The 13471-nt window shown below is 33.1% G+C and overlaps 2 protein-coding genes across 3 annotated transcripts in view; both read left to right on the top strand.

Moving 5' to 3' along the window:
- Positions 1 to 13471, top strand: part of LOC133807292 (N-glycosylase/DNA lyase OGG1) — a 77119-nt gene that overhangs the window by 47314 nt on the left and 16334 nt on the right. The window lies entirely within an intron of this gene.
- LOC133804443 (uncharacterized) lies at positions 9372 to 12692 on the top strand. 2 transcript variants are annotated; one of them, XM_062242607.1, is made up of 5 exons: positions 9372 to 9572; positions 9879 to 10323; positions 10414 to 11719; positions 11804 to 11950; positions 12038 to 12692. In XM_062242607.1, exons 2-5 carry the CDS (start codon positions 10267 to 10269, stop codon positions 12571 to 12573), a joined length of 2046 nt encoding a protein of 681 aa, XP_062098591.1. In that variant the 5' UTR covers positions 9372 to 9572; positions 9879 to 10266; the 3' UTR covers positions 12574 to 12692. The 2 variants fall into 2 exon arrangements, with proteins under 2 accessions (XP_062098591.1, XP_062098590.1); XM_062242606.1 differs by having other exon boundaries at positions 9876 to 10323.

Genomic DNA, 13471 nt, shown 5'->3' with positions numbered 1-13471 from the left:
GAAAACCAGGGGCAAGCGCCGCGGTGCCCTACACTTGTCGCGACCCCTAGAGCTCCCAAAGCACTCCACCAGCTTCATCGAGCTTGAGCCGCGGTGCCCAAGAACAGGGCCGTGGCCCGACCTCGGACCAGCCATTTTTCTCCGTTTTCAACCTTTTAAAACCTCCCAAAAACATATCCAAACATCTCCAAACTCAAAAATCAAAGTTCCCAAACATCCCCATGATCCAAAACCCAAGTCTCCAATCACCCAAAAACTCATCAAAGCATAAAGTCCAATTCAAGCTTAAAAACTTTAAAAAACTTAAAACTTAAAATTTGAATTACCTCCGATTGAGTTGTTTCCAACTAAATCCTTCGGCTAATAAACTTCTAATCTTCCCTAGGATCGCTATGCCTCGATCCTCGCTTGAATTTGAGTCCTAGAACTCGAGTTACCTTCGAAAAATATGATAGGGAGATGAAAATGGAACTTTGAGGGAGAGAGAACGTACAGAACATTCTTTTTATTTCTTAAAAGGTTACTTCAAGCTTAAGTAGCCTCAAACAAATCCTAACGCTCGGGGTCCCGAAAACACTCCGCGGGGGCAAAGTAGTCAAAACCTCCATAATTTCCCCCTGATCTTACTAACTCCTAATTTATCACCAAATATTGATTCCCATTACCCAATAACCCGGTAATGCTCTAAATACCCCTTGACTCACTCCGAGTCAAGAATAAATCCCGTTGTGACTTTCCCACTAGCTTACCTCCTAGGATCGTTTTGTGCTGGGTAACCTTGGTGTTGACTGTGAATTTAGCCAACGACGTAAGAATGTCAACTACGACAAGCCTTCAAGAGAATAATAAACGACAACAGACAATTTTTATCAATGAAAGTAAATAACACGAGATTTTATAGTGGTTCAGCCCCGATAATCGGTAATAGCCTAATCCACTTAGAGATTTTATTACTGTATTCACACTCAAGATCAGATGAACCGTGTCAACTGAGTTTCTTCAGTGCAAAATATTCCAGAATACAAAAAAGGGTTCTCTCAGGGAAAAACACTTTCTCTCTCTAGAACACAGGTTCACTCTTAATTTTGCCAAAAGTCCTTTTACGATCCTCCCAACTCTCTATTTATAGACCTGGGATTCTCAACTGATATCCCCCTTAGATAGGGATATTTCACTATTTACCTTATATTTATATTACAAAATAAATGTTTAAAATACAACTGATCCCTAAATTCGAGTGAAGAGTGAGAGATTCCCGGATGCTTAGACCAATTCTCACTGAAGTTGTTTTGGGCAGTTTGACGTAGTCTCTCATGCATGTTGATTACTCTTCAAGCTTTTCGTGGGTCAAAGGTGGTATGTGCATGGCTCTCCTCGAACCAAAGGTCATGTACATTTGGCTTTCCTTGGACCAAGGTGGTCCGAGGATACTTACTTTGCTTCTTACCTAGGGCAAATTCGAGGTATACCCCTTCATTGTGTCCGATCGGACACAATGGTTGTCTTCTTTGGCTTAAGGTGGTTCAAACCACCCTCTTTGGCTCCTTCAGTCAAGGTCCGATCGGACCTTGTACTCTCCTCCTCGGACCAAGGTGGTCCGAGCCATCTCTTCATGACACCTCCTCGAACCAAGATGGTCCAAGGCACCCCCCATAGGCATCATGTCTGATCGGACACAATGCTCCTCTCCTCGGACCAAAATGGTCCGAGCTTCCTTTGTTCAACCAAGGTCCGATCGGACCTTGGACCTTTCTCCTCGGACCAAGGTGGTCCGAGCCACCTTTTACATATCATCTCCTTGGACCAAAATGGTCCAAGGTACCTCTCCTATGAGTATGTCCGATCGGACATAGTCTCCTTCTCCTCGGACCAAAATGGTCCGAGCCTCTTCTTTTCAACCAAAGCCCGATCGGACTTCAACATATTCTCCTTGGACCAACGGACCAAGGTGGTCCGAGGTATACTTTCCTCCTTCTCACCTTGTTCAAGCCCAAGTACACTCCTTCCACAACTTACCCGATCGACCATTATGTGGCTTTCCCCTTGAGTAAAACTTGAGCCTTGGTCATTCTCTTTGAACTCATTCAAGCCAAACTTAACAAGAGGTCCCCTAAGCTTAGGTCCGATCGGACCTATTGCTTTTATCCTTTGAACCAAAATCCAAACCTCCCCTTCAACTTCTTGGACTTGGCTTCAAATCAATTATTAGGGTCCTTAAACTAAGGTCTAAGCCAAGCAACCCTTAGACCAAATATTCTCTTCGGTCGGATGTATCTGGTTTGATTATCTGTCCAATTCCTTAACTGATGTATTGGGCCATTACTAAGCCAGATCACCCCACGAACTCATGCCATGTGCCAATTTTACTGCCACGTCATTCTTTTCAATTTTTTGGGATAACACTTGGCATAACCAAAGAATAATAAAGCATCACACACATATCACATATATGCCAATTATGCCTGAAATTGACAAAAATATAAAAATCACCCAATTACTCAGAAATGGGTTCACATGCATATTTAATACACCTAAACATGCATATTATCATTTAATAACACAATAAATCAATTATGGCCCTCCCGGCCCCCTAATCAAGGTCCTAAACTTTATTAGGAAATTTGAGGCATTACAAATAAGATGTTTGAATTTTGTCTTAAACGCTTTAATAAAAAAAAATGCGAGAAGCATGATTATGTTTTCTAATTATATATACATTTTGAAAACAAAACACCTTGACAATTGTCAATCCGAATGAGCCCCAACACATGAATCATGTCTTAGTAGATCATTTCTAATATTAAAGAAAGCATGCAATGTGATTTTATATTTATAAGGGTTTATACTATTTTATAATTTAAGTTTAAGCTAAAAATTATTATATAATTTTGTATATTAAAATTTTCACAATAGATATTATAATTGTCAAAAATCAGAAATAACCTTGGACTTAATTTTAATCAAATTTTTTAATAATTTTTTTAGTAAAATATAAAATTGACCTAAATTACATTAAAACTAAATAATATTATGTATTTAAATTTGAAAGTTTTTATTAATTTTTTATTTTTAAAGGTATTATGTTTTCTTGCTGTATTTAATGTCTGGGTGCAAGTCGCGGCCCGCCCCTAGCACCCAGACAGGGGGCTGTCTGTCTGGGAGGCGCGCCGCAACCCTTGGGGGCAAGTCGCGGCCCGCTTGTTTCTTTTTGGCCAAGCTTGGTTTTAAGAGCGGGTTTTCAAACATTAAGGCTCGAGATCGAATCTACTACCTGGTCTGGTAGAATTTGAGGTCTTGGGGGCTAGGACTTGGTCTAGGAACCTTTTATTACTCATTTTATTGATGAGATTTCATATTTGGTTATGATTAAGTTACCGCTAAGGGCCTAAGGTCAGGATCGTGCTCAATGGTCGTTCTTAAATTATTTTACGCTAAAGTCTGAGGTAAGAAAAATGCACCTATTATGTGACATACATGATTATTGATGAAACATGTTGAGTGCTCTTTATTTGGATATTTTTTGCATTGTAAATGCTTGGTTGCATTGTTTACTTGAGCAACGCACTGACTTATCAGTCGGAAACGACAATAGTGCTAAGTGCTAGTCGTGAAGCTCTGACTTATCAGTCAGGATCGCCAATAGTACTGAGCGTTGGCGTATGACATTGACTTATGAATCAAGAGCGACAGTAGCACACTGAGCGCTGGTCAATATGATTAGATCTAATCAACAGAGCATTATATGCTCGTCCGACCCTATGGTCGAAGAAAACTAAAACGCTTGGCTAGTCTATGGCTAGTTACTCAGAGCCAGGGATAAAAGGCCTAGAGTGTCTTGATGGTCACATGGCTTAGGGCACAGGACCCCAGGATGACTCCACCATCATCTATTCAGAGCACATGACCCCAGAATGAATTCACAGTCATCTATCCAAGGCACAAGACCCAGGATGACCCATAGTCATCTGATTAGGGCTGCGAGCCCCAGAATGATTTTATGATCATTTATTAATACTTGTATACATGCAGTAATATGTTTTCTTACTGAGCCTTGGCTCACAGGTGCTATGTGGTGCAGGTAAAAGGAAAAAAAAAACTTACTTAGCCTTGAGTGGAGAGCTTAGGTGGCGACGTGTACATATGCGGCCGCTTGACCATCATGACCAACGTGTTTCTCAGGGGAACTAGGGTTTAACCATATTTTTGCCTCTTAGGAGCGAGATTGTAACTTTTGAATTGTATTGACAATTTTGGATTGTAAACAACTTTGTAAACGCTATTATGAGAACCCATGTACAGTTTAACATTTTCAATAAAATATCCACTCCTTTTGACCAAAATTTTAACCATGGCCATTACAACACTTAGATGCACGTTTATGTTCTAAAGACTCGTTTAACGAGTTAAATACTATTTAAAGTACACAGTGTGACGGTCCTGACTATCTAAAGTTTTACACTTTCAAATAAGAGCTGAACCTTGAAGTGAGTATTAATAATTTATTAATAAATATGACCATTAGGTAGAAGAAGTCAAAGCAAACACATTTTAAAAATATATATATATTATATATTGAATAAAAATATATATCCTTGGATTAAGAGATCTTAATTTATTTTTTCATGTCACTTTTAAATAATATATATAACTTTTTCTAACTTTCATTAACAACCCCTTCCCTAAAAATAATATAATAAGTTCAAATAAAAATAATAATATAAAAGAAAGTTTATTGAAGAATAATTTAAATATTTAAATTAAAATATGCATTAAATAAGATGTTTGAATTTTGTCTTAAACGTTTTAATCAGTCTTTATACAATAAACACAATCATAAAAAAAAATAGGGTGAAGACACACTCACATATGTGCATGTTGTGAAAATATTTCTTACTACACAATCTTTCCAAAAAAATAAAATAAAAATTATTGTTTAATCATTATAAAAAATTGCGTGAAGCACGATTATCTTTTCTATTTATATATACATTTTGAAAACAAAACACCTTGACAATTGTCAATCCGATAGAGCACCAACACATGAATCATGTCTCAATAGATCATTTCTAATATTAAAGAAAGCATGCAATGTGATTTTATATTTATAAGGGTTTATACTATTTTATAATTTAAGTTTAAGCTTGATATTATTATATAATTTTGTATATTAAAATTTTCACAACAGATATTATAATTGTCAAAAATCAGAAATAACATTGGACTTAATTTTAATCAAATTTTTTGATAAATATTTTAGTAAAATATAAAATTGTCCTTTAATTACATTAAAACTAAATAATATTATGTATTTAAATTTGAAAGTTTTAATTATTTTTTTATTTTTAAAGGTATTTTGATATCTCGCTGTATTTAATTTAGTTAAATAATAGTATATTATAAATTTCATAAAAAAAAATCTTATCAATAAGTTGACTTGAATAAAGTGGTTATCTTTAGTACATTTTATTATTAATCACAAATCTGTTATAGAATTTTTAAAAACATAAATTTATATCATAAAATTGTATAAATCCTATTTTTATTTCCAATTTTTTTTTTTCATATTGAAAAATGAAAATGCCAAGAAGAAACAAAACAAAAAATATTATATTTACCACCATCTTCTATTATTAATAATAATATAATTATTATTTGTTTGTTTGCGTGAAAGGAGGACAAATATAGCAATGGTGGTTAATACTATAAATCAAATCATAGTCATTAAATATGTTTTTAGGTTATGTCATATGTGACATGTGACATGTGACATGTAATGTGAAGCGTGTTAGATGCGCGTACACCCACCTAGTGTATTTTAGTATAGAATATTGTTTATGGTAATTCTCTTATAGGAGTCTTTTACCTGGTATTTTTTATTTGGGAATAGTTTTTGGTGTGATATTTTCGTATGATTGTGTATATTGTAGCTATTTAGAGCATCTTGCAAATTTTTTAGAAAATTTCGAATAGTTTACAGCACTAAAAACTAAGTTCAAACATGTCGTTGCACGCATGACTAAATTTTTTTATACGCGTGAAAATCAACATGTTTGAATTTAATTTTCAGTACTGTAAATTATTTGGAATTTTCTGAAAATTTGCATAATGCTTTAAATAGTTGCAATATACATAGTCATAAAAAAAATCGCGCAAAAAATTATTCACGGGTCAAGAAACATTAAGAATCCTGCTAGTAGGGTTTATAATAAAATCACTGTAAAAAATTGTCTTTTATTTTCTCTTCTCAAAAAAATATTATATAAAAATTTGAATTAAAAAAAAACAAATAATAGTGTAAAAAATATCCATAGTTAGTACTATCATTACTCAAAAGCAAAACCCACGTATCCAAACAATCAATTATTAAGTGTAGAATATTCCAATTTTTATTTTAAAGTTTTGATATTTTGAACAAATTATTTTATTAGAAGCTTTTGGTATGAGGAAGATTTAGTTGTAATCTTTTTGTTAAGGTAGGTTTCACATTACTTTTTAGAATTTCTAGAACTTGTGAGTCATTATATATATATATATATATATATATTTTTAATGTTACGATCTAACATAATTATAAAAGTTTCCATATAATTATTCATACATGAAATTCTTATGTTACAGCCAAATATACTTATACAAATTTCCATGCAATTATATTATATTTCTTAATATTTTTATTGATAAGATGATTAAAAATCCTTGAGCCATTCTTATTTATTAAGAATATTTATATGAATTCATGTCTTAACTTATGTCACAATCAAACATAATTGTCCAAAACAAAATTTCATACCATTATAATATCATTCTTAATATTTTCATTAATCATACATGAAATTAAAATTAATTATACGAAATTTTATACAATCATTAATAAAATGATTAAAATTCATTTATAAATATGTTTATATGAATTTATGTGACTTAATCTTATGTTACAATCAAACATTATTGTACAAAATAATTTTTCATACAATTATACTATCATTCTTAATATATTTTCATTAATCATATATGAAATTTCTATGTAACATTCAAAATTAATTATACAATTATATTATATTTCTTAATTTTTTTTATTAATAAGATGATTAAAACTCATTGAGCCACTAATTTATTAATATATTTATATGTCTTAATCTTATGTTACAATCAAACATCATTGTACAAAACAAATTTTCATACAGTTATACTATCATTCTTAATATTTTCATAAATCATACATGAAATCTCTATGTTACAATCAAAATTAATTATACAAATTTCCATACCATTATATTATATTTATCAACATTTTTATTAATAGGATGAATAAAAATCTTTGAGCCATTCTTATTTATTAAAATATTTATATGAATTTGTGTTCCTTAATCTTATGTTACAATCAAATATAATTGTGCATAACAATTTTCATACAATTATACTATTATTCTTAATATTTTCATTAATCATATGTAAAATCTCTATGTTTTTTATACAATCATATTATCTCTTAATATTTTTATCAACAAGATAATTAAAAATTCTTGCAATTTTATTTAGGTAATATTTAATAGCCAACATATTGTAGAGGTGATTAAAATTTAGCTAGTTATATTATAGTCTTACTTTACTTTTATTAGTTGTTACCTTAGCTCAAGGAATAGGTTGAAGCTAAATTATTATGAGAAACTACTAGTTTGGGTCCATGTGTTTTTTTCGAATACGCGATCAGTTTCTGTGTTTTGTTAAATGATACCATGTGTTTTACAAAATAGATCAAAATATTATACTAGACCCAATTTTTGTCAAAATATTTTCAAATATAATATTTCATTCTTAGCTCATCGACCACATTCTCCACTTCTCAGAATCCATTGCATCGGCAATGACCAAAAAATTGATCTTATAATTAAAAATACCGTGACAAAAATCGAAAGTCGGTACTATTTTGAATCATTTTGTAAAATACGGAGTCTAAATTTTCATTTAACAAAATACATAAGTTGATTGTGTATTAAAAAAAAAAATACATAACCAAAATAATATTTTCCCAATTATTATTTAGGTATGATTATTTTCTTATATACACATTATCAATGATGGAGTTAGAGAGGTGAGCATGGCTGCATGACCCTCCAAATTTTTCTATATTTCTGTACAAAATATTTTTGAAAAAATTGTTATAAATATATGTATCAGTTTATATTGGTTACTTTTAAAATAATAAAAAAAAATTAAACATTTTGTATATTCTGTGTAAGTATTAAAATAATCTTCATTAATTTTTTTGGCCAATTGAAAAAATGAAATATTATTTTCCCTAAAATACTAAACATGTGACTTACACATAATTAAATAAAATATATATTATAATAACACTATTATATACAATCAAATACAATTATTTCTAGGGTTATTTGGCAAAATAACCTACTATTTGAAGTCATTTTGTATTTTTGTTTAATTTTGATAATTTTTTGCAAAATGACATCCGACACTTGTGAAAGTTTGGTCAAAAAATTAAGACAACTGGTCAAAATTATAGACATGTGTCGTTTTGTAAAAAATTATCAAAACTAAGTCAAAGTTCAAAATAACTAAAAAAAAATCATTTTCACCAACTACTCTTGCTCTTATCAATAACTTTTTATGTACAAATAAGTAGTATTTTATTAGTTTATTTTTAGAATTGCTAAAAAGTACTACTGATGCCTAACACTACAAGAATCTGACATAAAATTATTGATATAATCTAATATTTCTAATAAGTATTATGAGTTATCGTTAATTAATAATGAAGTGTCAACTCATGTGTTATAGGTACGTTAAGGTAACAAATAACAACAATTTTTTTTTAAGGGTTTATACATTTTTGAATACTGTGTTTTGTCTCATTATTTGTTTGAACCCTGTATTTTGATAAATTATTTTTTGGACCCTATGTTTTGTAAAATGATTAAAATAGAACCCTAAACCCGATTTTAGTCAATGTTTTCTCAACTAAAATCACAAATAATTTACCAAACTAATAATTCAGAATAAAAATAAAATTATTCTACTTAAAAACTGAATTGTTATATATAATTTTTTCTTCGTCAAAATTAAGTTTAAAGTTATATTTTAATCATTTTATAAAATATAGAGTATATAAAATAATTGGTTAAAATATAAAATTCAAATAAGTAACGGAAAAAACAAAAAGATTTAAAATTAAATATTAAAGTTTAATGTGATACTTGTAAGGCAACCGTGGTCTCCATATTATTAGCGAATGAAGGCGGTGGAAGAATTGCCGTCGTCACCGGTGGGGGCAAAACGAAATAAAAAGGAGTGGCCCTTTCCACAAATTTCTCATATTTTTTTTATGCCTCTCTAGCTGTTTCCAGGCAAGTCCCATCTACCACCGCCTTCTCTCTCAACCACAACCTTATTCTCTCCCCCTCTCTCTTGTCTATTCTGGTCCTATTTCTCACTCTTAATATCTATACACACACATATTTATATCATTGACAACTCTATTATCATAGTTAAAAAAGTTATAGTCTCTCTTTATAATCTTCCATTAACGATCTGGCGAACCTCAGTTTCACAAGGTGCGCTGTTTGATATTGTCTTGTTTTGTTTTTAAAAAGAAAAAAGCTTATGTTTTGTTCTTCTGGGTCTTGTTGATATTCAAAAAGCTGATGGGTTCGTGTCTCAAGAAGGTTTTTGAGGCCTTTTAAGGATTTGGGTCTGTGTCAAATTGCGGTATTCGTAATGGGTTTTTGTCTATTTGTGTGTTGAAACACTTGCATGGTGGATGATCGTGAAGACTATTTCTTGATTGTATTGAAGCTTGTTTGTTATATGGTAGGTTTTTGTGGATTGAGTTTTGTTTTTTTTGGTTATGTTTTTAGCAGGAAAAAATATTGAACAATCTTATATTGGCGAAGCTTCTAAAAGGAAGCTTGAGGATATATAACTCTGGCCGATATTTTAGAGATCTTAGCTAAAGCCGGAGCTGGCGTTTTCCCTTTGTTTTCCGGTCCACGACTGTGTTTCAGTTGGCCTCTTTCACTTGTTTGGTGTCTTCCCATTGATTATGGCTAACTTTTGCTGAAGTTAATTCTCCTAATGTGAACCTCTACTTGAACAATGTTTACTCTGTGGTAGAGGCTCAAAAGTTAACCATTAGAGATGTGAGAATCTATACAAAAAAAAAAATTGCAAGAAAGAAAAAACTGTAGAAAGAGAAACCACCACACAAAAAAGCAGTGTCTTATTTGAGGATTTCAGTCGGTTAAAAAGATGTCCAAGTTCAGTTGTTTCTCTGTAATTGTTGGTTGGAAGAAGAAGAGTAGCAAGGTGAGAATACAAAGTTGATTGCTGTGGGGTTTGTATTGATTTTGCTACTTTGTGTATTGAAATTTTGTTACTCTTTATCTTTAATTTTAGGACAATGAAGAATCTGCAAAAGTTGCTGAGTTTAACAAAGCTCCAGGCACCCTGCAAATCAGGCTACAACAACCTGTGAAACCTTTTGAGACAGATGAGTTGAAGTCATCCACTTTTGGTGTCTCAATTCCATTGGGAATTGATCAGAATTCTGAGTGTAATATCAAGGTTATTAGCCTTGAGAGTCCTGTTGGGTGTGAGGCAGCAGAGGTAGCCTATGAAGGGGAAGACGAGCACGAAGAGAACTCGACAATCAACCGAAACCTTTCTGATTTTGATCTTAAAGTTTATGAAACCAACTCTACTGGAGACTTAAAGATTGGATTTTCCAAATCCTTTGATACTGAATTGAGCGAACAAATCACTAAAGTAACAGAGAGAGATGGTGAGGGGGATGTTGATCTTATGCAAAGTGGGCATGTTAGTGATCCAGGGATCAAGATGACAGAATTCTGGGCCTCTCCGAATCTTCAGCGGTCGTGCTCGAATTTGGAGACGAGTCTTGTGATTAGAAAGATAGCTGATCAGTTGCCTCCTCCCTCAAAGTCTCAATCTTTTGAACAATTGCAGGAATTAGCCGAGAGAATGACAAGAGATATTAACCTTGGATCACCTAAGTCTGTTATGAGCCATGGGAGTGCTGATAAGGTTATGCTTAAGAAGCACTCTTCAAGCCAAGTTCTCCCTTCTAGAAGCAGAAGACTATGGTGGAAATTATTCCTATGGAGCCACAGGAACACACACAAGCCATGGACCCCGAGACAGAAGGTGATTTCTGCAGTTTTGAACCAGCAAGGAGGGTACTCTTCAGATACTCTTGAACCAAATAGAGGTGTAGAGTTCAGTAAGATGGAGTCACCAGGATCATTCACTGGAGAATCTTTGTTCCAAGGGCAAACAATCCATGAAGATAAGCAGAGTTGGGATGGTTTTCATACCGGCGTCTCTGGTTTGTGGCCCCAAAACCAGTGGCTTGCTTTCCCAACTGAATCATCATCCTCCCCATATGCAAGAGTGGAAGAGTGGGTCAAACATATTGAGCCATTCCAGGGTGAAAACAATGAAGATAATGAGGAGGGAATTGTCTTCCCACCCGAGACTCCATTGCAGGCAAGGTTCCCAAACCACTCAACTAGGCGATCCGATATTAATCTGACCGAAGAGATCTTACATGCCAATAGTGTCATTCAGTCTCTTAATTCGTCCTCTACTGTGGCTCACATTGCCGGAATTGGTTTGAAGGCCATTCCCACCATTTCATGCTTTTCTAGTCTTAGATCAGTCAATCTCTCAAACAACTTCATAGGTAATAATGCTAGCATAAAAAAATGAAAGATTGGTTAGTCAATATTATTTAGTCTACTAGTGCTAATTCTTTTCTCTGTTGCAGTTCACATAACGCCAGGTTCACTTCCAAAAAGCCTTCATTCACTCAACTTGTCAAGAAACAAGATCAGCACCATTGAAGGACTCAGAGAGCTGACCCGGTTGAGAGTTCTTGATCTCAGTTACAACCGGATATCTAGAATTGGACATGGTAAAACTTTAGACCTTTGTCATTTTCTCAAACATTTTTTTTTATAAAAATCTTATATTTCCTAACAATACTTGATTTTTGTTTCAGGGTTATCAAGCTGTCAACTAATCAAGGAGCTTTATCTAGCTGGGAACAAAATCAGTGATGTTGAGGGGCTACATAGGCTCCTAAAGCTCACAGTTTTGGACCTCAGCTTCAACAAGATAACAACAGCCAAGGCGCTCGGTCAGCTTGTGGCAAACTACAACTCCTTGCAGGCTATGAACCTGCTTGGGAATCCGATCCAGAACAACATCAGTGAAGATCAGCTGCGCAAGGCGGTCTGTGGGCTGCTCCCAAAGCTTGTTTACCTGAACAAGCAGCCAATGAAACCGCAAAGGGCTAGGGAGGTACTCACGGACAGTGTGGCCAAAGCTGCGCTCGGTAATGGCGGATACAACTCTCGTAGAAAGGCTGCAAAGAAGATCAGCCAAGGCGGGTTGTCTGGGGCTGGACACAGGAGCAGCAGCACAAGTATTGCTGCACACAAAACCAGGCACCGGTTGAAGACCCGAGTTCATCAGCAGACACCTTTGATGAAGGCATCGCCTGCTGTTGCTTCATCGTCTCGTCAAGTGTTTTAATATGTTAAAGCTGTCAAAAGGAAAATGTTTATTTTGAGGGTTGCATTGCATGAACATGTTTTTTCAGTAATTGTACTTTTTGAACAGAGTCTTTGAAAGTTTGTGATTTGTTTGGACTATTGAGTTTGGAAGAGTTTCGGTTTTTTTTGTTGGAATAGACTTTGTCACTGTTCAAGATTGCAAAACATATAAATAGAAGAGCTCTTCTAATCTCGAAACCCCATTGTCTAGTCAAATGGTATGCTTATTTAATCTATAGGTCGACCATCTCAGAGATGTCCAGGAAGATTAGATAATAGATATTTAATATTAGTAAAAATTACACCGAGTTCATTCTGATTAACATTATTATTACTTAGAGCCAAAACCAGATAGAGAGAATTTGAAGACACATCCTAAACTAAGAAAGCTGATAAATTAGCTAGAAGTGTTTCAGTGTCAAATATACATGTATTGTATTATAAAGAAAGCAAGGCTTGTATTTTTCGTTTTCGAGCTCAAAAACAAACCTCTTCTCTATGCCGATACTTCTAAAACCTCTTCTCTATGCTGATACTTCGATAGTTTTATGGGTAAATACTCATTTCTTATCATTTGTTTTATCGAAAAACTCACTTAGTACCTTATGTTTATAATAATGATAATTTGACATCTTTGGTTTGCAATTCGTACAAATTTGGTACCCTCCGCTAGAATGTGATCAACCCATATTTTAAATATGACTATATTGTCCCTCTTTTAACGATTTATTTGATTTTTCTTTGATTTTTGCTATTTTAGAATGATTCAAAAATATTTTTTAAATTAGTAAAATAAAAATTGTTTTATAAAATGAATCAATTAAATGTAAATTTTTAAATAAAAATATATAAATTAATATTAAAACAAAAATATTTAA

This window comes from Humulus lupulus, chromosome X (genome assembly GCF_963169125.1).
Source record: "Humulus lupulus chromosome X, drHumLupu1.1, whole genome shotgun sequence".
Taxonomy (NCBI): Eukaryota; Viridiplantae; Streptophyta; class Magnoliopsida; order Rosales; family Cannabaceae; genus Humulus; species Humulus lupulus.
This window is presented reverse-complemented; position numbering and strand designations above follow the sequence as displayed.

Excerpts from the sequence above, each read along its gene's own strand:
- LOC133804443 (XM_062242607.1), top strand. The coding sequence starts at position 10,267 with ATGTCCAAGTTCAGTTGTTTCTCTGTAATTGTTGGTTGGAAGAAGAAG. Across the intron at positions 11,720-11,803 it reads TCTCTCAAACAACTTCATAG|TTCACATAACGCCAGGTTCA; the intron begins GTAATAATGCTA and ends TCTCTGTTGCAG. Across the intron at positions 11,951-12,037 it reads GATATCTAGAATTGGACATG|GGTTATCAAGCTGTCAACTA; the intron begins GTAAAACTTTAG and ends TTTTTGTTTCAG.